Source organism: Maylandia zebra, linkage group LG11 (assembly GCF_041146795.1).
Source record: "Maylandia zebra isolate NMK-2024a linkage group LG11, Mzebra_GT3a, whole genome shotgun sequence".
Lineage (NCBI taxonomy): Eukaryota > Metazoa > Chordata > Actinopteri > Cichliformes > Cichlidae > Maylandia > Maylandia zebra.
In genome coordinates this window covers 21355301-21382608 of record NC_135177.1, presented here as the reverse complement: position 1 = coordinate 21382608, position 27308 = coordinate 21355301, and the positions used below count along the sequence as shown (strand labels likewise).

The window sequence follows — 27308 nt, the reverse complement described above, 5'->3', positions numbered from 1 at the left end:
TCAATTTAACAGTTTCTTTAAAAAAAACTGGCAATTTACTGGGATTTTTCTCCACACAACCATCTCTATAGAGTTTACAGAGAATGGTCGAGTGAGCGGCAGCTTTCTGGATGAAGAGGCCAGAGGTCATAGCCAGATTGCTTTGAGTTGATAGCAACTCAAATAACCACTCGTTATGACCAAGATATGCAGAAGCACAGAAGCAGAAGACCACACAGTCAGCTAAAAACAAAAAAAGTGAGTATACAGTCCAACACTGGACAACAGAAGATTGGGAGACGTTGCCTAGTGAGTCTTGATTTCTGCTGCAACATAGATGGTAATGACGTAATTTGGAGTAAACACCACAAAAGCATCGAGCCATCCTGATTCTACGGTTCAGGCTGGTAGTGTAAAGGTGTGCGGGACATCTTCTTGGAAGCCGTTGTGCACCTTAATACAAAGATCATATCGTCAAACAATGGTGTAACCGGAGATTCCCATCATGGATATGCAGCCACCTGAAAGCAAAAAGGGCTCCCAGCTGATTCTAGCAAGGTGTACCCAATAAAGTGGCCCATATGAATACATTTTAACTACTATCTGGATTAGCGTATAAAGAGATATAGAGGTTTAATTTTGCAAACAGATGCACACTCAGTTAATTCCAGTTTGGCTGTTTATTCAGAATAACAGGCTTCAAATATAATGCAAGCATCTGATTTACACACTCAAAGATACTGTATTGCTCATCCACCCTAAAAGGGGAGATTGCTGTGTGGGAAACTAAAAGAGAAAAGGCCATTCATAACACAAAGACACACATTATTTTGATAAGGCAGAGGTAAGGAAAGACTATACACACTCTGTAATATGGCTGCTTTGTCTATGTGAACCTTGACTGGATGCATGTTGATCAGTCAGCATCACCTCAGCCGCCACTGCAAAACACATTTCAGACAAACGTTCACCCACAAAACACAAAAATAAGAAAATGCACTGAAACGACCTGCAGTGTAGTTTCACATATCCAGTGCCACACACACACACACACACACGCACGCACGCACGCACGCACACAAAAAACAAAACATCTTTAACTGCTTACTCTGAGGGAGACTGAACTCTTGCTGATTACTGTAGAGGATTTTACGATTGCAGCAGCTGGTAGACATTTTCTGAGATGTCTGCAGTGTAGCTTGTTATACGCTAGTGCTGAGGAAAGTTTACTGCATGCTTTCTTTCACAAGCAGGAGAGAAAGTAAGGGCTGAGGTAGGAAGGAGGGGGAGGGCGGACGAAGGCAAAAGGAGGTGAGAAATAAATAAGGTAATCAGTTGCTGTAGAGTCAGGCTATTCAAAGGCACTTGGATCGTGGGTGAGTGGTTCAAATGGAGGTGAAACACAGCAAGCAAATACAGTTTGCATTTCAGGTGAAAGGTTATCGAGCGTTTGCTTTTATAGCTTGAACGTTAAGGTGGGTACGGAGGAAAAGCCCTTAACATATTTAAAAGAAAGAAAAAAAAATAGCCTATTCTCAGATAAAATACTTCATGTTTGGCAATTAAAATTATGATTAAAATTACAAAAAAAAAAGGCATCAAGCAGCCATATAAAAGTTATGCATAGCCTTCAAAGCAAAACATAAAAAATACACCAGTCAGTGGTTCAACAGTTACAAAACCCTTCATACCAATATCCCTCACAACTAATTTGGGTGGCTTTGAAGTGGTATTACATCCTTACCCACCAGCATAGCGGTGTGTCACATTATCTGATTATGCTACAGAGCAGATAGTGGTTAAACCTCCTCAGTCCAGAAACCTTATCTCCCACAAAGCCTTCTGATGGGCTAGATTAAACTCTAGCAACATACCACCAACCGTTCAAAGTAAATCCCTCGAACACGGCTGCCCCGTTTTGCACAGATGTTTCATAATCTCAGACATCAGTCAGTGTGAACAAACCGGGGTTATGACCTTCAAACGAGTGTTGCTGCATGTTACTAGATTAAGCTAATGGACTGAGGACAATATGGCTCAAGAAAGAAAGTTTTTTGTAGTCTCGGATTTTCCATGAACCACCCATCGACTGCTTCTACTACAGTTCATTTATGCTTGCAAGGCTATTTATTAAAAAGGCATATATTTGTTGTGCATAAAATATCCTAATTTCGTGCCTCCAGCGTCTTTATGTCTCCCCTCAGGCAATGTGTTCGCCACGCCTGACGAGTGGTCTGTTTATGTAGTGTTTCATGAAAAGTGAAGTACAACAGTGGTCATTAAGAGTCCAGCAGAAGTGTTCATTTCTCAACCAGATGGGCTCCCAGTGCTAAAGTATTGATTCAGTGCTATATTAAGAACAAACGGCTTCAATTTAAACACATATATCCTTCATGTTGTGGTCTGAGCAGAGGAGGACTTGTGGTTAACGGGCAGATTTACACTCTTCCAAGTCTGTTTCAAAGCAGAACCGACATGCACTTGTGTTTCCTGATCATTTTTCCTCCTCCTAGTACCTTTCCTTCTCCACATAGTGCCTGAAAAGATGCTGCCTCTGAAAGTGAAGTGTATTGAAAAGTGGAGGAAATAAATCACAGTTGCACTCCCCAGAATGGATGCATTCAGCCACATTAGTGGACAGGATTACCACTGAGCATGCCTCTAATGTGACTTTGTGAGTTGCCTAGCTCACTAGAAAATGCTCAAAACAGCAATAATAAGAACACGATGACACTTTAACCTCAACAACACCACTTCTGCTTGGATCAGGACACCTCATTCTTTGAGCATGAGTTGGAGGGGTGGGGTACAGCTCTCTCGGCAACACACAAATCCAGTTTTTAGCGGCAATGCTGTGCAGTGTGGTTATGCTTTTTTATCGTTGCTTTATGGCACGCATACTGAGACTCTCTCCCATGTCTGAAATGTTAAATATTTAGCGTGCTTCTCATTTCAACTTGAAGATCAGTTTTCACTGAGATTTTATGATTAAACCTTACTTAACTTTGCTCAACATCTTGTTAACTTTGATAAATTTTTCCCAGAAGGGGAAAGAGATTGTTTAATTAACGCTGATTTTTTTTTTTTTTAAAACAGCATGGCAACTTAAAAAAAGCCTTAAACTGGCATTCTACTTCAAACAGACTTGAAAAATGTGAATCTTTCCTTTGTCATCTGTGAATCATTTGAGGTTGAAGGCCAGCAGGGGTCGCTCCTCCCTCCTTTGCCAGGGGCTTTTCTTCTCCTCTTCTGCATCATCGTGTGCTGCGTCCTCATCCGGAGACACTGACAGCAGCGCGTGATCAGTCCTGAAAGTCACTCCCTCTGGAGTTGGCAGGGGCGGAGGAGAAGTAGGGGATGCAGAGGAAAGTGAGGGTGGCTCCTCCTGTATTTGTACTCCCTCAGCTGTTTTACCCACTGCATCCCCCTGCCCCTGATCCACTCTGTTACTCTCTCCTTTGTCTGACAAGACAGGTCCAGATTTGCTGCCCTTGTGGGTGCACTTCTCCTCCTCACAGCCTCCCACATTCAGATCATCCACAAACACCAGCTGAGTGTAGGCCGAGGCTGGCGTCGCCCCCTTTGATCTGTCTTTCTCAATCCCCCTTTCCTCCTGCTCAGCATCTCTCCCCCTGCGCCCCGCTCTCGGCTCGTTCAGGTCCACACCCGAGTCCAGACTGGCATCGTTACAACTGCCATGCCTCCCTTGACGGCTGCTACCTTGCTGACCTCCTGCACTAGGTGTGCTGTTGTTGTTGTTGTGGCACCCTGCCCGCTGGAGATCGATGTAGGAGTGGCGAATGTGAGCATTGGAGCGTCCATCCAGGGAGACAAACCAGGCTCGTGGGTGAGGCAGAGGCTTCCCTCCTCTCAGCTCCATTAAAGTCTTTTCAGCCAGCAAGGTGTCCTCGCTGTTTATTTCCACAAGACCCGACTCCCCGAGAGCTCCTGGAATAGACAGAGACTCTGACAGGCCTGAGATACCCTCGCCTTTACCCTGCTTTTTTGGACCTGGGTCGCAGTCAGTGGGGGTTTGCCCCAGGGGCTGCTGGGAATGTGAGGCATTGAGCTCAGCCTGGATGGTCTCTAAGTCACTCTGCTGGTCAGTCTGCAGCAGGAGCGCCTGACCAGACAGAGGGTGCTCCCCAGGCAGCCGCATGTAGTGTGCTGGGATTACAAGTGTGGGTCGCACTCTTGAGTAGCCTTCCCCTCCACTCAGCAGATCTACAGAGCCGCAGCAGAGCAGCTGGCCTGGCCGGGAGAGCAACTGGGGACTGGGCCGCTCCAGGTGGTCCACAGACCGGGACAGAAGGTGGTCAGCAGCCCTGCACTCACCTCCCTCCCCTCTGCTGGGGGAGTGCGGAGGAGATGAAGGGGAGATGCAATCAATAATCCCAACACTGCTAAGCTGTGTAGCTGACACTTGACCATGATTAGTGGATGACAACGCATCTGAAATCTGGTTGCTAGATGAACAGAAGGAGGTGTATGATTGACGGTAGCCCCTCTCTGTCCCCGATGATAGAGCAGCCCTCAGTTGAAACGTCTCTACAGACTGTCGGTAGTCTCGGCTGCGAGGCGTCAGATTGCCCAGAGATGATCCGTGGTGGCTGTTGTTGCCGAGAGAGGAGCGGCTGTGTTTGTTTTGATGGATAAGGCTGTGTTGACGTTGATTGTCTCGGTGCTCATATGAGGAAGGCTTGAGCATCGGAGTGGTCATGTCAGGCTCAGTCCCCGTGGAAACAAGCTCCAGCTGCACCTGAAGGCAACAACAAAATTCAGGTGTGAGAATGTTTTTAAATACAATCACATGAAGCAAACCATAACAAACACTGTAGTTTAATTTCAAACACGTAGAGTGCTATAGTGTGAGTAATTCATGTGTTTGGTCCCATCTTGGTGTTCTTTTGTGTTAAGAAGGGTGAAGGAGGTGTGTTGTTATCCATAAAAACAGCCTTTTGATTGGTTGAAAAATCAAAATGAGGGGAAAAGCATAAACATGGCTGCAGCTGACAATTTTTAACATTTTGAAACACTCAGGTTCACTTTATTACAAAGAAGTTCTTTGTTATTATGACTCCTGTCTTCTCTGCTCCAGGGGCCAAGTTAAAGGACCAACCACACAAACGCAGCTACAGCACAATGATCTCCACAGCAAAGCTCTGCACAGGACCAACAAACAACCATGCAGTGCACTTAAGGAGCACAGGTTAGCATCGATACACGTTTTCCTTCCTAGGGGCAAGCTATGAGCAAGTCAGGTATGTTGAGCCTAAAGCCAGAGCTTTCAGTTTTTACCCATCTAAATCCCCATAGCAACATGTGCTGAACCAGGTACCAAGGTCTTTTCCCCCCTCTTTTTCATGGGCCACATATTACTGCCTTTCCCTCCATCGACAAGCTGTAAAAATGATAAACTGATGTAGATTCTATGTTCTATAGAGGTGTGAAAAAGTGTTTACCCCCTCCCTGATTTCCCTTTTTTGTGTTTGGCACACTTAAATGTTTCAGATCATCAAAAAATTTAAATATTAGACAAAGATGACACAAGTAAACACAAAATGCAGTTTCTAAGTGAAGGAGTTGATTATGAAGTGGGAAAAAAGTCCAAGAAGTGATTGCCCCCAAAACCTAATAACTAGTTGGGCCAGTGTCAGTGTTGTTTCTCATCTGTTTCTTTAAATCGTACCGTAATGTGTTACATTTTGAAATCGTTTAGCCCGCTTCACTTTGTCAGGTTCTATCTGAGCGATTTCTTAATTCAACAGGTCTGACAGTAATCAGGCTTTTTATTGAAACTCAACTCAGCTTTCAAAATCACAGTGGATTTATGATTTAACTACAAGGACAATTACTTTTTCACGCAGGACCAGACAGGTTTGGATAAATTTTCTGCCTTAATCAATGAAATCATCATTTAAAAACTGCATTTTACTCGGGTTCTCTTTGTCTAATTCTAAAAAAATTGTGTGATGATCTGAAACACTGGCAAATATGCAGGGGGCAAACACTTTATACACCACTGTATATATGAAAACTGTTGAGTCACGCATTCCCACAGTAATTAATGAAGGTATAATAGTTAGTTTAACACTGCTGAACTACAGGTAACAGAATACAAGTTATTTGTAGGTTGTCTGTGAAGGTTCTCAGTCATCCAGGTCATGACTGAGAAGTCCAGACGCTTATTTGTAGGTTATTTATCCCGAGGAAACAGCGCATGTTAACCTAATATGATGTAATGTCATGATTAATGTAATGCAATTTCCTCATTTTATAAGGCTATTAGACAGAATCAGTTTAAGGTTTGGCGCTCTAACCTGCAGCTATTTCACATTAGAAATAACAGAGTGGTGAAATAAATATATTTACTAATTAACTAAAGAGTAATTTTAGCAGATTTTTCCTAATACATTAAATAAATAAATAATTAATGTGTCCAGCTGAGGTAGGCTACACACAATCAGTCTTTTTGTGCAGAATAAGAGTGAAATAATGTATCAGACACCCTGTTTTAATGTAGCGCAGCCTGATCCTGAAGTAGAAAGCCTGGGTGTACAAAGACAGCAAATGCAAAGAAAGCCTGGCTATGCAATACGTCCTTTAGAGAACATCCAAAATATTGAATATTTAGTAAACGACTTTGGTGTTTTCTATTTCCAACACCTTTAAACAGTCATTAATGTGCAAACTCCTTAAACTGTGCCATCTGATCACTGAGCAAACACACCTCATTGCTGATGAGGTTAAGGTGAGACATGGACGTGGCTTGGTCCCTCTTACTGCTGTCCAGTCCAGAGGACAGCGTGAGCTTGCGGTGAGACCCTCGTGGCTTTAAACATCGACGTCTGGGTGAACACAGACAAAGAGCACGTTTAATCTTTAAAATCGGAATAATTACACACAAATGTTTCTAATGGTGAAAAATACATCCCTGACTTTTTGTTGGAACAAGTTGAGACTGGACAAGAGCATTTGTGAGGGTTTTATATTTACTGTGTAGCGCAGCTGCCCGGGTCCAGATTGTTTACATTTGATCAACATAAAAACTATATTACTGCCATGTGACTTACTCTGGAGAACTTTTATTAGTACAGGGCTTTGTTTTCTGGTACTGTTATCACAACTGAAGAAATAATAAACGTGTAAACCTAGGCAGACAGAAGGATGACAGATGGTGCTGGATTCAATAAAAAAGGAATGTATTGTTAATGTTCAGTTAAATGTGGCATACAAACACCCCAGCTCTTGAGAGGAGATAAGCCCAAGCTGTCCTGTCGGCCTGCTAAGGTAAATTTTGGAACAATAACGGAGAAATAAATCCCAAGCAGCAGTACACATGTTCTAGCTACAGACTGACATCATCTTCACTAATTTAGATACTAATCTGGAAACTCCTGCTATAGTCTGTGTAAAGGCAAAGTGTTTCACACACCTGCAGTAGTACAGCAGGAGGCAGAGCAGACAGAGCAGGATGAGAGCCATGCCTCCCAGTATGGCCAACAGAAACACAGTGTGGTACGTGCTGATGTCCTTTGCAACCATTGGACCTGTTACAAAGACATGTGTTGAAGCACCAGAGAAAAAGCTTTTTGGTGGAAGTCTGCAGTCAAGTAAACCACATAAATGACAGAACAAAAATATGTGTTTTGCGAAGTAAATTTAATTTGTGTCTATGGATTTTCTTACCGGTGTGTAGAGACGACATGGCGGCCACCCAATACCCCAGCTGAGGAACAATGTAGGTTAGACTGAGCTGGTTTCCCTCCCTCTGCACCTGAGCCCAGCTGCTCTTTATCCAGATACCTAAAGACACACAAAAGAAATCACAGTATGTGGAAACAAACTTTGTAAAGGTTACTCTGTGAGGACTGGCTGCAGCAACTGCTCACCTGCCTCCCCTAATTATGTAAAGACGGGGCTCGATGGAGTTAAGACAGCTAATCTCTTAATGTGTTAGGAGTAAATTATTTATGCTCAAGATCTTAGCCAAATGATAGCCGTTTGGATAAACCAGTAGATTTAATTACAGTATTTCACTCTGAAATATTTGTTCAAACATAAGAGTAAAAGTTTTACAAGTTGGTAGTGAGACCTATAATGTAGGGCAGGGGTGGGCAACTCCAGGCCTCGAGGGCCGGTGTCCTGCAGGTTTTAGATGTGTCCTTGATCCAACACAGCTGATTACCATGGCTAAATGACCTCCTCAACATGTCCTGAAGTTCTCCAGAGGCCTGCTAATGAACTAATCATGTGATTCAGGTGTGTTGACCCAGGGTGAGATCTAAAACCTGCAGGACACCGACCCTCAAGGCCTGGAGTTGCCCACCCCTGATGTATGGTTTGGACATGGTGACACTGGCAGAAAAGGCAGCAGGTGGAGCTGGAAGTGGCAGACCTGAAGCTGGAAGTGGCAGACCTGAAGCTGGAAGTGGCAGAGCTGAAGCTGAAGACTGGGATTAAAAGAGTACTGTGTATTGGATCAAGGACACATCTAAAACCTGCACCGGCCCTCGAGGCCTGGAGTTCGACACCTGTGCACTGTGGTGATGCTAAAGGGAACGGCTAAAAGGTGACCAAACACACCTCTTCTTTGACTAAAATCAACATTTGATGATGAAGCTTTATAATGAACTGTCTAGTTAGCAGTGTATGTGTCTGGTGGAACAGATTCAAAATAATAGTTTGAAGTGCCACCTATACGCACAGCTTAATGTCTTCTACTGACTTGTGACTTTCTTTGCCCTCCCCAAAGCTGCAGATACTCTGATTAACGACTCAAATGTCTGCCCTGACCTGTTCTAGAGACGGCAGTGTTTTGGTAGTACTTAACTCTCCCACAAGGAGGCAACATGTAGATAACAGTGTTACCCTATGAGCAGTGTACACTGAGTACAATAGCGGCTCTCCGCATAGCCAGAATGGAAAACCACTACAAAGCTAGAGGCATTGACTGATTGGCTCCCAGTAAATCTGCTTCAAGAGGAAAACACTGTGTTGTGCCTTTACACTTCCGATCCTCAGGCTCTCAGGGCTAACGCGGTGAGACCTACTTTGTTTCTATGTTTATACAAAGTTATATAACATCAAGTGGTTAGGAATATGCATCATGTTTAATAAAAGGAGGAAACAAAAGGGTAAAGAGGATATTCAAAGAGGAAAGGCAAATATACAAGAGATGCTGACGGGGGGAAACATCACAAGCAGAGGAAACGAGGGGATAAACAGGAGGAGTGGAAAGAGAGATAAGGGAACAGGCACAAGAAACAGAAGAGAAATGAGAGCGAGGCTGTGTGACTCAGCACCACACACACACACACACACACACACACACACACACACCACTGTGCCCAGCCCTGCCCAGATTCACCCAGGTCCCTCTCTGAATCCTTTCCACAGGGGAGTCCTCTCTGTGTGGCTGACCTGTTTCATAGCTACAAACGACGGACCTGTTCCCACGCTTCGGTACAATACAGCACTGACAGACAGCAGGGCAGCTACTCAGACGCAAGGCAAACATTTATAAAGTCAATACAGCCCATATATTACTTCTGCTTCTCGCCCATTCACACAAAGCCAACACGTCCAGCCGCAGAGAGTCGTCGGCTGATCTGAGCGAGCGGCGCTTATTTGCATCGTCAGACTCCCGACTCGCACACCCAGGTGAACATGATCTGTTTGTGTATGACATCAGTCCTCCCCATGCCTGCTTGACATCAAACAATACATGACATGTTGCCAGTTGCACAAGTGAAACAGGTTTCCCTCTCTCTCTCTCTGTGTTCATGCCTCCTCCATGCGAGCACTTCATAAACAATACTAGCGTCTTTGTGAGGCTGCCATCCTCAGCCTGAAGTCTTCCACCGCAGGCACCAGATGGATTTCAAACTTCTTTTTGTCTGTTTATCATCTTCAGTTTAACACTCACACACATTTCACCCACTAAATGCTCAGTGAAGAAACTCAATCAGGAGATGGGCCGGTCTGTTGTGTTACTTATTTGGAGGGTTGCTAAGGAACATGAGATGTAGCCTGGAGAGGGGTCCGGGAACGGCTTCTTGTTGTTGAAATACTCGCAGCTACAGGCTGTGAGGAGGATACAAGTGTGTGTGTGTGTGTGTTCATTCAGCTTTAATGAAAGCCCTTTTTATAAGCCCTGCATGTTGATACTTTAGGCGCTTTAAAACAGACTCCTGAGATCCTGAAACTATCACAGGAGCCAATGTGGATCTGTTTTTTAATCAATGTAACACTCTGACGTACGATTACAGTTCAGATGAAAACTGCACAGCACAGACAGGGAATAACGTTGAACTAATGAAGGAGAAATTCAAAATACTTGCCATTCAAATGTTTTATTTTCTTTCTATCCATTCATCTGCCCATCTAGAGCTCACTAAACACTTCTAGTAGCAATCTTTAGACACTGTTTGGCCAAATAAATCAGAGCTCTAAAATGTTTATTGTGAAATGACTGTAGCATGAATGTAGTACACATATCATGACACGTGGGAAGTACGACATTTTTAGGATTTTAATCCAATTGTGAGATATCAGTAATAGTGATGAATTAACCAAGAAATATGCCCAGCCAGGAGTTCCCCTCAACTCCACAAGTTTCAGTATCTTTCAGTTCACGATTTTGTTTTTCAGGACTGGAAATTTACGACTTTGTTTTCCCACCCTTGCTGCTTTAATCAGTCCTTTTTCCAGCCATAGCAGACTGCTACAAGCACAGCAACAAACAACAGTGATAATATAATTAGGTGGAGAACAAACTGACACATTTAACAGCTGAAAACCAACGCTGTCCTCAGAAAACAGAGCTTAAAGGAGAGTTAATATTAAACAGAATTGCACCTTCAAAATGATAATTTCATGAATGTCTACATAACATTTGCTAATACACTAGTCTTCTGATTAATAGGTGGTATGTCAATCTTATGTGTGTTTACAGCTTTTCCCCAAATAATTCCAGTGGGTCCTAACAAAGCTTTTTCCTGCTGATGAGAGGAAGCAGTGGATCTGTTGAGACACTAATGTTCATGCAGAAGGAGGTTTTGTAGTGCAGACACGTCTGAGTCAACTGATGATCGAATCACTGTCTTTAAGTGGAGCCTCTCTGAGAGGAACTGGGTGTGTCACAGTGCAGGACGACTGACAACAAAGATTTAAGATCGCAGGAGTAAATCAGAGCGCCGAGAGAGATTTGAAATGTCTCCGCTGCATGAGCCAACACCGCAGGGCTTTTAGCTATTGTTCAGTTCAAGATTTAACTGAGCACGGGCAGATTATGGATCCACAGTCCAAACTTGTGATGTGAAGAGATTAATGTGTAGCTGTATGTTGGCAATTTTTATGATCGTATGAATAATTCTATTCATCGCTCTGATACACAGCCACAAATTATGACCTGGCTGCACCATGTGAGCATGCACGTGGTTTGTGTTAGTGCTTGTAATGTGCTCTTTTCACAAATAATTGCAGGTCTCATATAAACAGAAGTAAAGCCTTCAGAGTTAAAAACTTCCTGAACTTAAATGTAGAAAGTCAGAAAAGCTTACGTGTGAGTTTCTGTTAATACATACCTAAGCGCGGGTCAAATCTCCAAGTAGGGAGGTGATCATTTTCCTTCAGGCCACTATCAGGCGGGAGGGGCACAGAGAAGGTGATTGGCCCAGTCACCTGCAGCTCCACTCCATCGCCGGCCAACAGGTGAACAGAGATGGCTGCGACAGGAGTCAACTCGAACGTCTTCTCCGTGCCTGTGAGAGTGCAAACACGAGGACGTGAGAGAGAAAAATGCAGGGAAAAGGAAAGGGAGCGGGAGTAAGGTGCACAGGAGGGGAAGCGGAGAAAGGAGCAGACAGTGGGGGAGGTAACGTAAAACAGCTTAGATAAAGGAGGGCTGTCAGAGGAAGACAGACAGGAAAGAAAACAAGCGAAAGACAGGAAAGAAGAAAACTGGGTGGAGGGCGGAAAAAAACTTGAAGACTGAGGATGGAAAGTGTCACAAAGCCGCCTCGAGGAAGAAGGTACGCTCTGTCGGGGGAGACAGCTTTGAAGGGGTATTCAAGTCACATGAAAAAAAAAAAAAGGGGGACACACACAAAAAAACGTACGAGTCTGTTGCATGGTTTTAAGGATTATGATGTTGATGTGTCAGCTCATATTTTTTTATAAACAAATACATTTATGAGATCGTTGTTTATCATTTTTCTGGCTGAGTTGTGAACAAAAACATTGCCAGAGTCTGTCTTCTGGATGTTATGATAAGACCATTTCTAATTATCCATATTTTTGTATTATGTTAAAAAATAAGCCTTGTTTGCACATATTGATGAACATGTTTGTCATCACTCGTATTATAGGCCAGTGTAGTCCATGCAATGTCAAGATGTGGATAAGAGTGCCTGAAAGCGTGTGGGCACGCGGGCTGTGTTAGAGCAGAGAGAAAACACACACACACACAAACACACACGGGTTATTGTGTTTCAGGAGGTCAGATAGAGACGGTAGTGTCTTTCTGATGAGCTGCTCCTGCTACTCTTCACGCCTCACCCTCTCTCAGCACATTTTTCCTCTGTCCCGTTTCTATGAAGGTGTCTTTAACTATATGCTCTGACCCGTCAGTCTAACCTTCACCTGTGCCGTTGCCACTGAGCATCTCCAGGTGGGGAAAGTGCTGGATGTGTGAGGGGGAGGTTGCCACGGTGAGCAGCGCGGTCAGGTTGGCGTACGATGTGTTGGGAGGAAGACTGAGAGCTCTGTGCAGGAAACTAACCCTGGGCTGGACTCTTAAACCTGTGACACAGAAAATGAAACTGAGTTGTCATTTAAAATATTATTCAAATCCGTCTGAGTATTTTAGTTGGATAATTGACACAGACTTTAACATAATAGTAACAATAATAATGCGGAGAAAGTGGGAATGACATCTAAAATTCCACGGAATTCATTCAATTTATACAAGACAATGGCAATTAATTCAGTTAGTATATAGCGCATAAGTATAGAATATATAAGGTATAGGATATATTCAGTCTCCCTATTAAACACTATGGAGCAATGTGAGCTTAAAACCTTGAAATCACCTGACCTCAAGAGTCCATCATGCACACTGATGTTTGTTTGAACATGTTTTACAAGGCAGCTTTATACTCCTAGTGCCTTCTTATAAATTCAGACATCAAATTAAGCTTAATGGAGGCAGCTCTAGATCAATAACGCCCTGGTCGACTTTCTCTCCTGGCCAACGTGATTCTCTTTTCTGATATTTTGCAATGAATTGTTTCTTTTTGATTTGTCATCATGGCTGCCTGGCATCTAGTTTCAACAAATCAACAAATTATAGATTAGAAACAATAAACTGAAAACCAAAAAGCATGTAGTGGGATTCAGCAAGGTGATGTCATTGTGGTCCAACTGTGCCGAGTGCACATTCTTGAGCAGTGAGACATGGATCAAGCTGTACACGAGTGTTCGCTGTGTTTGGGTTTCTCCTTGTGCTCGACATGATTTTTGGGCGTGCAGTATGAGCGACACTTTCACATTTCAGACTAAAGCTCGTCCTAAAAATTCAGGTGTGAATGTTATTTCCTGTCTGCGGTTCTGTTTTTCAGAGAGGAAATGAGCCTGTTGCTGTTCTTTGTGTGCCCCCTTCCTTGACTCTTTTTGTGTTTTTCCCTCCACTTTTTTCTCACCTCATCTGTTCCTCCTTCTGTTGGACACTGCTCGGCCCATCCCCCCCTTCTCTCCCACTCTCTCCTCCCACAACTTCCCAATGCATACCACATTCCCTTCCTCCTCCTCCTCTTCTCCTTTCCACTTCTTTTATTATCCCTCCCTCTGCCACACGCCCGGGTTCATCACTCCCCTGGGTGTCCAAGTTCACAGCATCATGAAAGACTGTGCAGGACAGGGGGCTGGACTGTGCCCGGCTCAGGCACGTGCTACAGGCAGTGTGTATTCAAGAGGTTCATATGTTAATGGAGCCTGTATATTTATGTGAGAAATTTATTTTAGTCAGACAACACAGCTGACAAGCTAAATTACTCCCCTGTTGGCCAGAGCCATACAAAAGAGTCAACAGACAAAGAGACCAAATTGATTTGCCTGGATGAAAAAGCCTTATCTAATGTAATTACACCCAAACAAAGAAACGGAATAACAAAGACACGCTTGTGATTTATGTCTATATGGTGTGTTTTCTTTATATCAGGTATTAGATATTTTCCTGATAACAGGCCATTTAATATAAGATAGCATTTTATATTAGGAGTGTATTAATTATGTTTAAAAAAAAAAAAAAAAACACTTGTCGCCAATGACAAAAATGACAAAATATGGCTTTCATCCCAACTTGAGTTCTCTTACAAATACTCAAACACTGAGGTTATTGTACTCTGTCCTAGATACTTACTCTGGCTGGTATGATCTTAGCCTTCGGTAACACTATGAGGAATCTTAAGAGTCATTTTTGACCAGGGTATGTAGTTCAGTGACGACATTAAACAAATATGTAGGACTGCTTTCATGCATTTGGGGAATATCTCTAAATTTAGAAACATCCTGTCTCCCAGTCATACTGAAAATATCATGCATTTATTACTTCTAGGCTGGACTATATTATTATCAGGATGTCCTAACCCCCCCGCCCCCAGAAAAGCCTTCAGTTGATCCAAAAGGCAGCAGTGAGAGTACTGACAGGGACTAGAAACAAAGAGCACATTTATCCCATATTGGCTTCTCTTCATTGGCTCCCTTAATCAAATTTAAGATCCTTCTCCTCACAAATAAAATCTTGAATAATCAGGCCTGATCATATCTTAAAGATCTCACAGTACCTAATTATCCTAACAGAGCACATCCCTCTCAGACTGCAGTCTTACTTGTGGTTCCCAGGGTACTTAAAAGTAGAATGGGAGGCAGAGCCTTCAGCTTTCAGGCTCCCAGTTTGGATTCTGGTGACAGACACCCTCTCTACTTTTAGGGTAAAGCTTAAAAGTTTCCTTTTTCATAAGGCTTATATTTAGGGCTGGATCAGGTGACCTTGAATGCTCCCTTAGTTATGTTGCAGTAGGTCTAGGCTGCTGGGGATTTCCCATGATGAAGTATTTCGTCTTCACTCCTCTTTTTTTACTTTCTGCGTGTTTAAACACCACTGCTGTTATTTAGTCATTATTAATTATTAAACTCTGGCTCTCTTACACAGTGTATCTTTTGTCCCGTCTTCCTCACCTCACCTACTAATAGTAAATAAGTTTAGAGGGAACCAGAGCCTGGAACGCCCACAAGCAAATAGCGTTCAGCTTCAAAGTAATGCACAAAGCGTGAATCGCTTCCAGTAGGGACGCAGCTTTATGTGTCGCTAACAGGGAAATTGCAGTGTTTCCTCTACTGGAGCAACTATGTAACACAAAGAATAATGCTTGGTTGAGTGATGTTTCTTTTTTAATTTTTTTGTATTTTTAAAATTTCTATTTATTAGTCATGACAAATGCGGATACAGCAAATATCGGGTGATTATATCCACCTGCCGGTTGGACTCTAAATGCAATAACAAGGTGGTGCAGCCACCCAGTAATACCAAGAACCACTTGGCAGCAGGTTTGGGAATACAGTTTCCCACAGTGACCTGTAGTTGCCATGGAGTCTGTGACCGGTCACCAGTGTGACCGAGGCCTTATAAACATTATGACTGAGTCATTTCCTATGCATGTGTGTGTGCGCAGAGATAGTGCCAATATGTCTGCCCAAGGTGTGATGGACCAAAATGTTATAATCTTTCTATTTCAATGAAATAATTCGATTTAAAAGTCTGATTTTCTTTAAAAACAATAAACTGTACACACACACACTTGCATACAAACACACACACAGACAGTGTGTTCACCTTGTAATCCTGGAACAATCTCAACAACATCTTCGTACACCATCAGAGTTGCAGCTCTTTCTGGCAGCAGGTCCAGGCTGATGGATGAAAATACTAGAGGAGAAATAAAAACACACACACACACAGTGTATAGGAATAACTTCACTATGAGATTAGAAACAAGCTCTAATCTACCACTTTACTAATCACTCTGAAACACAAGTCATTAAATCATCTTTATGCATTTTTAATAGTCCTGCTTTCATCCTGTCTGCTGTGCAGGACCACAGCCTGACCCAGCAAACTGCACTTCTTTGCTCTTCCTTCCTTTTTTCCCCTCACTCGCCCATTGTTCAGAGCTGGTAAGCGTGATAATCCAATTGGCCGCCGTTCCGTTGGCTCATAATAACCCCCTTCCCACACACACACACACACACACACACACTCCAGGCTCCTGGGAGGTATTTTGCGTGAGTGTGTGTTAGTGAAAGGGAAGCTTAAGCAGCCCCCTTGCTGAGTTTTGGCATCTAAAGCTATAAATTAGTAATGGAGCACTCCACTCATTAGCTCACACACCTGGCACAAAAAATGTACTTTTTTTTTCTTCACACACACACATAAAAACATAAAACATGAAAACAATCTGTTAATGCCACAGTTTAGTGAGACACTGTTCTTGTTAATCTGGTTACTTCTCAAAATATATGTACGAGTTCTCGCTCTCTCACTCACTCACTCACTCACTCACTCACTCACTCACTCACTCACTCACACACACCTACCAGGTAATCTGGAGGGAGTCCAGGGCACAGAGTTAGGCACATATCCCTGTTTAGTTGCGGTGACAACAAGCGGCGTCCCAAGGCGATAGGGAAAACGCAGGTAAATGTTGCCGTCGGCTGATGAGGTTTCAGTTGTTAAAGAAGTACGATTGGCAAAAAGCTGTACGGTGGCTCCAACCAGGGGCTGGTGAGTGCTGGCATCGCTCAGGTGAACCTTAAGAGTCACATCTGTGAAGACAAGAGTTCATCATTTGTAACGGTTGTAAGATGTCAAGTCTCCGTAAACAGTGATTGATAAACATACAAAAAAACCCCACAAGGCCTCTATGATTACAGCCACCTAAAATGCCATCGTCTTAGCTATTTTCAGCATCAGTGCCAGGCTTTTGGCCTACAAATCTAAATCCCAGCCAGTCACACAGTGATGACCATTTCCTGGACAACCGCCAGTGGCACTTCCCCTCTAAAACAATGGGCCATTTCCCTCTCTCAAAGAAGCCTTGGAAGCTGAAGGGGGGAAAAAAAAACAACTGCACATACAAACACCTTCTCCGACGGAGACAAAGAATAATTAAAACGTTAAAAGACAAACGCTGTGTCCCGAAAACTGCCTATGGAGTAATAATAATGTTCCATTAGCATTAACACTGGTATTAATAAATCTTGGACTCTATTACGTTCTGTATACACTATCACTTTTCAGGTAAGCCCTGATGTATTGCACAACTAATTGGCTTGTGAATATCACTGCTGCAATGTAACTTTATTATAAAACGTAATAATGATCTTTCTCTATTATTTAGGGGGGGGAAAAAGTATCCACCTTCTATCGTCCATTAGCCTGAGTCATTCAGGACCACAAAAATTAGCCTTGATTTGAAAATATAGCAAACAATAAACAAGCCATGACCAGAGTGCTCTCAGGTTTAAATGCAGCTCTTTTCCATCAAATGAGCTCTGTATAGTCTAGCCACCCAACCCATATTTCCACAAACTTTAAGCTGAACCACACTAATCAAGGTTGCACAATAAAATAAAGTCAACAGAATATGACACCTCCACTGATGTCATTATGGTTCAGACTTCAGATCAGGAAAAACCTGCTTTCTTCAGGACCAGTCTATTTTTCTTTTTCTTGAAATACTCCGAAAGAGTTTAATGGAGGTCATACGAATGCGGTTTGGCGACATTAACAACCAACCAACCACTACCCATCAGGCTGTGCTTGAGATGGGTGCGTGATTTTTTTAATTTCCTGATATACCCTCATTATCAGATATTATTTAAACAGTGAATCTTTACATATACCCATGCTTCTCAAACTGCAGGATGTAGGTGAACAACCATGTAAAAAATATGAAGTGAGATTTAGGAAATTAATGGGTATACAAACACTGCGCATATGTTTAAGCAAAATAAACTATTATCATTGTTTGTTGTTAATGATTGATAAAAATAGCAGGGTGTGTGAGTCATGACCTTTTATAGGCTTCAGAACTGGAGCATTCCACGTAAAGTTTGAGACGCAGCGACACATACGGTCATATCAAGTGAAGTAAAGGAAGGTGCGATGTTAAATTTCCAAAGTGATTTTGAAATCAATATGCGGCACATCTATCTGATATCACACACTTCTTGCAGCAGTCACACTGTGACACGCTCAGATTGTCTTTCACTGCAGAAACCCTACATCAGCTGTCATATCTCCAAAGACATCCCTCTATTTCACTCCACTCTTGCCTTAATTGAGAATTTCAACCTTAAGCTAACCTGCAGATCTTAAAGGAGGGAAGTCAAACACTCTGACAAACAAATGTTAAAATGTAATCATCACATTCCAGAGTCATCATAAAAAACTTGGTAGAGAGCACTATAATTCACAGCCACAAAAACCCACACCGTCCCCATCTTTGCACACATGACAATTTGCGTCCTGTTTGGTCACAGGCTGACCAACGGTGGCCTTTATATTGTGGCTGAAAGGTTTCCCCCCCCCACCACTCCCCCTACAATTACCAAAACATGCCCACCTCCCCCCCATACTCACTGAATTTTGTCTTAATGTTTCCTTTAAACCTCACCCGCAGTGACACACACAGTAACACATACATGGCTTGACAAATCCCCCTCCCCCCACTGAGGGATCCTCTGGTCAGCGGGAAACCACTCTGACAATGTGTAGGAGAGAGTTCAGCCCGAGTGCACGCTCCACCTAAAAAAAACCCAAGCTCTGCACCAAATTATAGCTTGGGAAGGGAGGAAGTTACAGGCTGCTTAGTACAAGAAAAGATCTGGCTGAGCAATGTGTCAGTTTCAAACCAAAACACATAATTATCCACAGGTGTAAAGATCCACTTCATTCCTGGGATTTCTTTTTTTTAAACATTTGGACTGCGTCAGCAGAGAATTGGGAAACAGGCAGACTGGATTTCCCCATGACGGAAACCCTCCACTGCTTTCTCGAGTGTACTGGAGAGCTCTTGACCTCACTTCCTGTCCCACTCCCCCTGATATGCTGTTACGGGTGCCAGCTGTGCTCACCTAAAAAAAAAAAAAATCCCCTGGGAGACTTCAAGACTGACACACACACACACACAAATGTAGTCCCCTCCCAGTCCTCGTCCAATAAATCAGTACCGAGGTGACATCATTGCTAAACAAGCTAAAAGTCTCCTCTGAGCACCCTGAGGGATGGCCAATACCCCCAATTCTCCAGTTAAACCTCCATAGCTGCCTATTTGTGTGTGCACTGAGCACCATATGGAGAATAAAGGCTTCAAAGAGTTTCCCCCTGACCAGCACTGCCATCTCAGACCAATTATCCCCAGCTCAGCAGCAGGATAGCTGTGTGTACGTGAATGTGCTTGGATGCAAGAGATGCAACCGAGAGGTAAACAACAAGGAAGAAAGAATGAGTGTGCCTGATTTTTTCCATCCTTCTAGTTTGAATTAAGTTTGGGAGAGAGCGATCATTTCAGCCTTATGAAACTGAGGTGTGATAAATGAGGAATGGGTAGCACGGCTGGCCTCCACTGGGCGTGTGAGATGGTTTGGTGTTCTTCCAAGCAGAGCTGAGTTAAGCAGAAGCTTTCTGCACACGTGGTTTGGTTAAGTGAAGATATTTAATATGACAGCAGAAGGCATGCAAGCACTCAGCGTGCGTTGTAATCAGCACTTTGTTACGAGCTACGCCAGTTTAAAGTGATGTCATTATAAAAACTTGCAAAACATTCAGCTCGTGAATCTTCCAAAATCAGAGCCACACCAACTTTGTTAACTGTGTTCAGCTTACTGTAAACTGACCTTTATTTCAGATGGTCAGAAATAACAAGAAAACAGGGTAAAACAGCTTTTTTGGCCTTTACGTCATGTGAATCAGTCTAATAACTGCTATCCCACCAAAGTCCTGTGTTGATATATGAAAACAACCCTGCAGCTGTTTGGTTTCCTATGTCTTCATCAACTAACAGGTAGAGAATGAATTAAAACGAGTGTTCTTTGTTCTGCCATCTTTGGGCCCATGTTAGGAAGCAAGTTCAACACACAGATATCAGGATGCTTTTGCAATCTGGCTAAACTATAAAAGGGATTTTAATCTGATGTGGACAAGAACGCCTTATAGCTAGTCCTGGAACAGTACTGGTATTTATAAACTCAGAGCCAAGCACTTCAATTTGTCACTTGGACTCAAGCGGACTTCAAATACTCATAAAGCCAGAAACTATAACTCAACTTTATGCCCAATAACTTTTTTGACAAGATGCCAACTGAACAGGTCAACCCAGATCTTCCGAAATCTAGCTATGATCATTTTCAGTGGCTACCATCAGACCAACAACACGTGACTGCAGATATATTTTGAAGCACGTGTTTTCAGCACAAGACTAGCACCTAACTTGTGTCTAGTTAGCTCAAAATTGTGTTGGGCACTTGAAGTAAGAACAGCAAGGCCATTCAATTAAACACCTTATAAACCAATGGGAGTCTGATTGTCTACAAAACTGCTTTACGCATTTTCTGTTGTGCCACACAGGACAGTTTAATCTCCTCTGCTAAAGAGACATGCTGATGTACTTCATCATCGGCAAACATAGCACCAAAAAACTTGCATGGCTGAAAACAAAAATAGGTTAAATGAAGTCAATGAAATGATAACGTAAATAAAAATCACTGAAACTCCAAGATGATGTCCCTTAAAATGTCTGTGTCAAAAATCATTATTTTAAAAAATATAAAAAGAGAGAAGTTGAAATCCTTCAGTTTCCTTGCTTAAGCTACTTCAATGACTATTATTCTATTCTCTGTTGACGTGTAATTCTCATTGTCAAATGACTGGGAAATGGTTACAGCTCTAAAGTGGTTCAAGAAAACTGTGACATCAAGGGGGTAATTTCACCGTCTCAAGCAGAAGCACGTGGCTGATTACAAGAAGTCCGAGAAATCATGTGAGAAACTAGAAGAAACAATAAAAATCACACACGTGCTGTGATACGCGTTTGCGTAAAGGAAATCTGTGTTTCACAGCAGCAATGTGAATATTGTTGTAAACGTAAACAGCAATGCTATCATATTATTATTTCAAGAATGTTGGGCAAAACCCCCCAAACAATTCATGATTTAGGCAAATCAAAAACAGTTTTAGGACTATAGTGTCTACAACATGCATGCCTTTTCAACCTTAGGCACCAATAGACTGTTGTTTTTGTTTCTGGGTTTAATAGCTTGTCTAACCACAACAAACAGGCATCACAATTACTGTGGCTATTATTTTACCCTTCAGATAAACGACAAACATCTGTGGTGATCTTACAAAGAACAAAATAGAGGCATAAATGTAGAAGACAGTATGAATCACTGACAGGGACACTGGATACACACACACACACACACACACACACACACACAGAGCGAAACAGGACCTTGACATGTCACGGCATGAAACACTCAGGTGCAAACGAAAAATAATACACAGTATTGTTCAAAAGTCCTCAGCCACCCCTCTTTTCTTTTTATTTTGTTTCCAAGAAGCCCAAATGTCTTGTAATTTTTAGAGTTGTCATGAGCAATAGCTCCAAATGGAAATGTGGCAAAGAACCAATTTTTTAATTATATTTTAGGCACTTTGTTACTAGCAACCTGTCACAAAAACATATTTTCTTCCATTTTTTGTAGCAGAATCTATGCAAAAATACCAAAGATAACACACTTTGACAGACAAACATATTTTCGCACTAATTTGAGGAAACTGGCCATGTGGTGTCACGGTCCGTGGAGATAGACCGTGTGGGAATGTGTGCGTTGGACCCAGACGCGAACACAAGCGAAGATGCAGGAGTGGATTAAACAAAAGCGAGCCTTTTATTATGGCTGATAACAGAACAAACCAGAGCGAGGGCAGTATAAGGGTAATAGTTCAAACAGAAAACCTAAACTGGACATAAACTAAGAAAAAGCTATGGCTGGAGATACGGAACACAGGGGGTGGTGACACAGACTACATGAAACACAGAGACTAAATACACAAGAGGGATGATCAGGGGAAGTGGCCACACATGGGAACACAGCTGACACAGATAAACGTAACAAGACATGGCAGGAGTAAACAACACTGACGGGAGACTGTCAAAGTAAAACAGGAAGTACACAGGTGCAAACAGGAGGAGAGAGAGAGCACGGGCATAGTGGGCTGGGGAAACATGGAATGAAACAAGGAGGGGAGATGAGGGCTCACAGATACGTAGAGGGGCACACAGGGGATAAAAGTCACAAGGGGAAGTCAAATAAGGAACACCACAACAGGACAACTTAGGAAACATGGCCTGAATAAGGAACGAAATACAAAAATACAAGAAACTAAGAATACTGGGCCCACATGGCCCAGGACCATGACATGTGGAGGACAAAAGAACTGTTAAACCAAAATGAAAAAACAACAGCAAGAGAAACAGTATCTAAAGTGGAGTCTTTGAGCTGACACAGGGTCTGAGAAATGCATCTGACCCTTTAGCTTATCCATCTACTTTTCTTTACTGAAGCTTCATCAGAAATGGTCTCAGTGAAAGGTGGCTTTCAAGAAACCATTCTTCTTGGGAAACGGAGAAAAAGCTACACAAAGCTAGACTGAAATAACCAATGACAGGTCTGAAGGAGGAATCCAAATATGACATTGTTTGGTTAAAATTGTCAACAATATGGTAGAGGTACAACAGTGAGTGTCTACAGGCCTCTGTAAAACATGGTGGAGACCATCATGGTTTAAGGCTGCATTTCAGCCAGTAAGGTTGGAGATCTTGTCAAAACTGATGGAATTATGAATAATTATGAGTATCACCAAATTTGCATCCACCATGCAGTGCCATCTGGAAATGGTCCGACTGACAACAGCTTCCTATTTCAACATGAAAATGATCCCAAGCATGTTTCCAGTGCAGTCAAAGCAAACCTGGATAGAAAAAACACGCTACAAGTCCTGGATTGGCCACCCCAGAGCCCAGACCTCAATATTACTGAAGCAGTGTGGGATCATGTTGACTGTGAATGGAACAAAAGGAAGCCAACATCCAAAAAGGAGCTTTCAATGTCCTTCAAGAAGCCTGGAGAACTATTCCTAAATACTACTTACAGACACTACAAGAAAGCGGATCTAAAAAGGTTCAGGCAGCAATAAAGAATAAAGGTGGTCATGCCAAATATTGACTTTCAAGCTCGTTAAAATTGTACAAACTCTGTTTTTGCCTCATACACTGCATTCCCATCTATGTTTGCACATATTTCCATAAATCACTGCACCCATTTCTCCTTTTTATTGCTAAATGTAAAGATGTGAGGGGTGGTTCAAGACTCTTGCACACGTTGCAAGCAAAGAAACCAGCTATCAGTAGATTCAGCCTGCTATTTTCTCTAAACTGGATTAAAAGTAAGATTAGGTAGTGATTGTCAATCCCATTAACTCAGCAGGGGACAAAGCAACTGCGTTACATCATGGTTGAGAGGGGTACATGGGCCCGCTTTTTTTTACTTCAGTAAATATATAGGTCAAATACTGTACTCTGTACTACTGCAATACTCCTCTGTGGCCAAGCAGGTCATTCACCCTGTCTGTAAATGCAGTGTGTTCTCATGACCTCCCTGAAGCAGGCTGATGTTAACACTCACGCCAGCATCTCGTGATTAAAATCAAGCTTGGCTAGCTGGTGACAATATGATTTGATTGGTGTATTTCCTGGCAGCCCTTGTCCAGCTTCAGCAAATGTTTGTCTGTTTCAGATGCAACGCCATGCCTATTAAGGGCAGCAGTAATGTGAGTGAGATCTATATCTGCGGGTAGATCGTCTGTCTGGCTCCACTCATCCATACTTGCTGGACAGTGTAGGAGAAATTCTCAGCATCGACCTGAACGCACCCCCCCGGGAACAAGCGAAGGTCAATCTGAAGCGAAATGAAAACCAGAGGAAGAGAGAAAGAAAGGGAAAGGAACAAGAGTGCAGATAGAGGCTGGGATTGACTTCAAAGTGCCCCAATCTTGCGAGTTTTCAAAACATCTACGCCCTGTTTTTACCTCAAACAAGAGCTGCTTGTTGTGATAATAAACGAGCCATTTTCATGCCTGATCACAAACCTTAAACCTAGACTAGGTTAGAATCTCCCAAGCTATAATAACAGTTATAAAACATCAGGAAATAATCATGATTTAAAGGAAAACCAGAGCCCAGCATTGCACTTTTCCAACTCTGACTGATTTACAGTGACAGTTTCTGTATGTTTACATTTGCACTCCTGGTGTAGTGAAAGAACCGCATGTAGGCCACCCCCTATTAAAAAAAGAACAACCTAAGCGAACACAGACGACTGATGTTTATGTGCTTGTGCAGTGAGAGATAAAAGCGATGGGTTAAACAGATGTGGCTCCACATTAGTAGCTCGTATGACAAGGTAGCTTTGAAGTCAGAGACTGAATGAGAAGCCAGCCGATTGCTGTGATTTATAATTGCTTTGGAACTTTGCTGCTGTGGTAAAAGGATGCTGTTTGACACACTGAGGAGCGTGTCTCTTGAAAAGTTTGCTGTACAGATCTAACTAAAGGGAAATTAACGTGCACGTTCCCCTGTTTTTCTTTCTTTCTTTTTTTAACAGAAGGCGCTAATGTGGTTTCACTTTGCCCTTAATATTTGTAATACTGTTGCAATGCTGCGGTCAGATTTTGAATGTAAACTGTGAGCTTTTAATGATTTTTTTGAACTGCTACTTTTTCTTAGGGGAATCAAGTCAAAGTCTACATCTTATACGACTTAAAAAAACGACAAGAACTGGGTGCACAAGTTTGAATCTGTGGTTGAATATAACCCCCTGTGTGTTATTCGCTAATAACACACAGGGCCAAAGCCAAAAACACTCTGTTTTTATGAGACAAAGAGAACCTGCATATTGTTAGAGTGGAAAACCTACAACAGCATTAATTGCTTTTCCCCACATTCATCAAAAAACTGCTAGCTAATTTTCTGTCACTCTACTAATTGGATCACTTATGCCATTTAGTACATTTTATGCTAGTTTTTACATGCTTTGTTTACAGTAAATGCTGCATCTACACTGTGCAAACGGGCCCTTCTTACATCAGACATCCTCACAACATTTACTACAGTCTGTTTTATACACACTAAGCAGCCATTATAAATTTGAGAAAACATTTGATTAGTTGCCAGCTGATTGAGGAAATGTATTCAATTCAATTCAATTTTATTTATATAGCGCCAAATCACAACATAAGGCGCTTCATAGATACAGAGAAAAACCCAACAATCATATGACCCCCTATGAGCAAGCACTTTGGCAACAGTGGGAAGGAAAAACTCCCTTTTAACAGGAAGAAACCTCCGGCAGAACCAGGCTCAGGGAGGGGCGGCCATCTGCTGCGACCGGTTGGGGTGAGAGAAGGAAGACAGGATAAAAGACATGCTGTGGAAGAGAGACAGAGGTTAATAACAGATATTATTCAATGCAGAGAGGTCTGTTAATACATAGTGAGTAAGAAAGGTGACTGGAAAGGAAAAACTCAATGCATCATGGGAATCCCCCGGCAGCCTATGTCTATTGCAGCATAACTAAGGGAGGATTCAGGGTCACCTGGTCCAGCCCTAACTATATGCTTTGGCAAAAAGGAAAGTTTTAAGCCTAATCTTAAAAGTAGAGATAGTGTCTGTCTCCCGAATCCAAACTGGAAGCTGGTTCCACAGAAGAGGGGCCTGAAAACTGAAGGCTCTCCCTCCCATTCTACTTTTAAATACTCTAGGAACAACAAGTAGGCCTGCAGAGCGAGAGCGAAGTGCTCTAATAGGGTGATATGGTACTACAAGGTCATTAAGATAAGATTAACTAGTAACTAGTAATATCAATTAAGTCATTTCTTTAAAAAAAAAAACTTTATTAACACAACAAAAACGATACGCAAGCACAAAACAGCTATAATCTAGCGATGAGAGATATTGTTATTCAGAAATTTACATTTTTAGCACATATTAATATTAAAGTGCCCAACTGTTGATGAGAAAACGTGAGTGGACTCTTGTTTTCATTCCCTTTTAAGGCATTTCAGTTACGAACATAATCTGCATACTTATCATGGTTCAAAAGTACTACAATCCTTAGCTCAAATACAAGATTTACTTTAACAATATATAATCTCTAGGTACTGATATACTTGCAACAGGACCCCTGAGTAAGGTCGATGGTTGCAGACTCTGTGACGCGAACCACGACCCTTACATGTAAGGAACACAGACACACAGCCGCCTTCTTCCAAAAATGCCATGTTACCTTTAAAAACAGCACGTAAACCTGACTTAATTCAGGTTTGTTATGATATACAGACACAAGCACTTGGTTAAAAGCGACTTTACTAAACGCAGCAGTGTTATAAATGATAAATCACAGCAGCTGGACAACATGAGGGCACGTCTCCGATCATTAACAAAGTATTTTTTTAAAAAAATTTAAACCCCACAAATCTCATATAAAACGACCTGAAATGGTTTTAACCCCTTAAACACAGCACCGTGCTTATAATTAAGCATCTGCAGCGCTGCACAGACGGAGAAGTTTTCGCTCTCCGTTAGCTTACTCGCTAACGTTAGCCAAGTTTAGATCACATCAGCATCCGAGCTGCTAGCGGCACCGTTTGGCCTCCACAACAGTCAACGAGCCGCTTTCTCTGGCAAAACACCTCACACGCACTTCTTACCTTGTGTAGCCGTGTCCTCCTGTAATGTTTTGGTCGCAGCTTTGGAGAAAAGGTATCCGAAAAGGCAGAGTAAAATCGCGGCGGTCCTGCTCCGGTCCACAGCCCGCATCGTTGCAGATGTGTTTAACAACGCAAACGGCTCGAGGAACAAAGTGGAAATCAAACCCGTGTCTGCTAAAAACTCACTGTTCCCCTACGGCACCGCTTATCCCACAAACCAGGCGACTCTCCATGTTCAGCAGCTTCAGCAGCCACGATTTTCCGCCTGTAAAGCTGCCTTTCTCCTGCCCCGCTGTGCATCCCCCTCTCGGTCGCCTTTTTTCTTTTTTTCTCATCGATGGGTCAGGGTGGAAGACGGCCCCATTCCTCTGAGCCACATGCCCCAGAACGGCACCAACAGGCGGCTTCTCTCACACGCAGCACCACCACCGTCCAC

At 42.6% G+C, this 27308-nt stretch overlaps 1 protein-coding gene across 2 annotated transcripts; it reads right to left on the bottom strand.

Moving 5' to 3' along the window:
• Nucleotides 1-644: 644 nt before the first annotated feature.
• fam171a1 (family with sequence similarity 171 member A1) lies at nucleotides 645-27308 on the bottom strand. Of its 2 annotated transcripts, none has more exons than XM_004541341.3 (9): nucleotides 26873-27308; nucleotides 16636-16863; nucleotides 15875-15967; nucleotides 12619-12783; nucleotides 11568-11744; nucleotides 7669-7785; nucleotides 7415-7529; nucleotides 6710-6827; nucleotides 645-4738 (listed from the first exon to the last, which is right to left on the bottom strand). In XM_004541341.3, exons 1-9 carry the CDS (start codon nucleotides 26979-26981, stop codon nucleotides 3161-3163), a joined length of 2700 nt encoding a protein of 899 aa, XP_004541398.1. In that variant the 5' UTR covers nucleotides 26982-27308; the 3' UTR covers nucleotides 645-3160. The 2 variants fall into 2 exon arrangements, with proteins under 2 accessions (XP_004541398.1, XP_004541399.1); XM_004541342.3 differs by having other exon boundaries at nucleotides 12625-12783.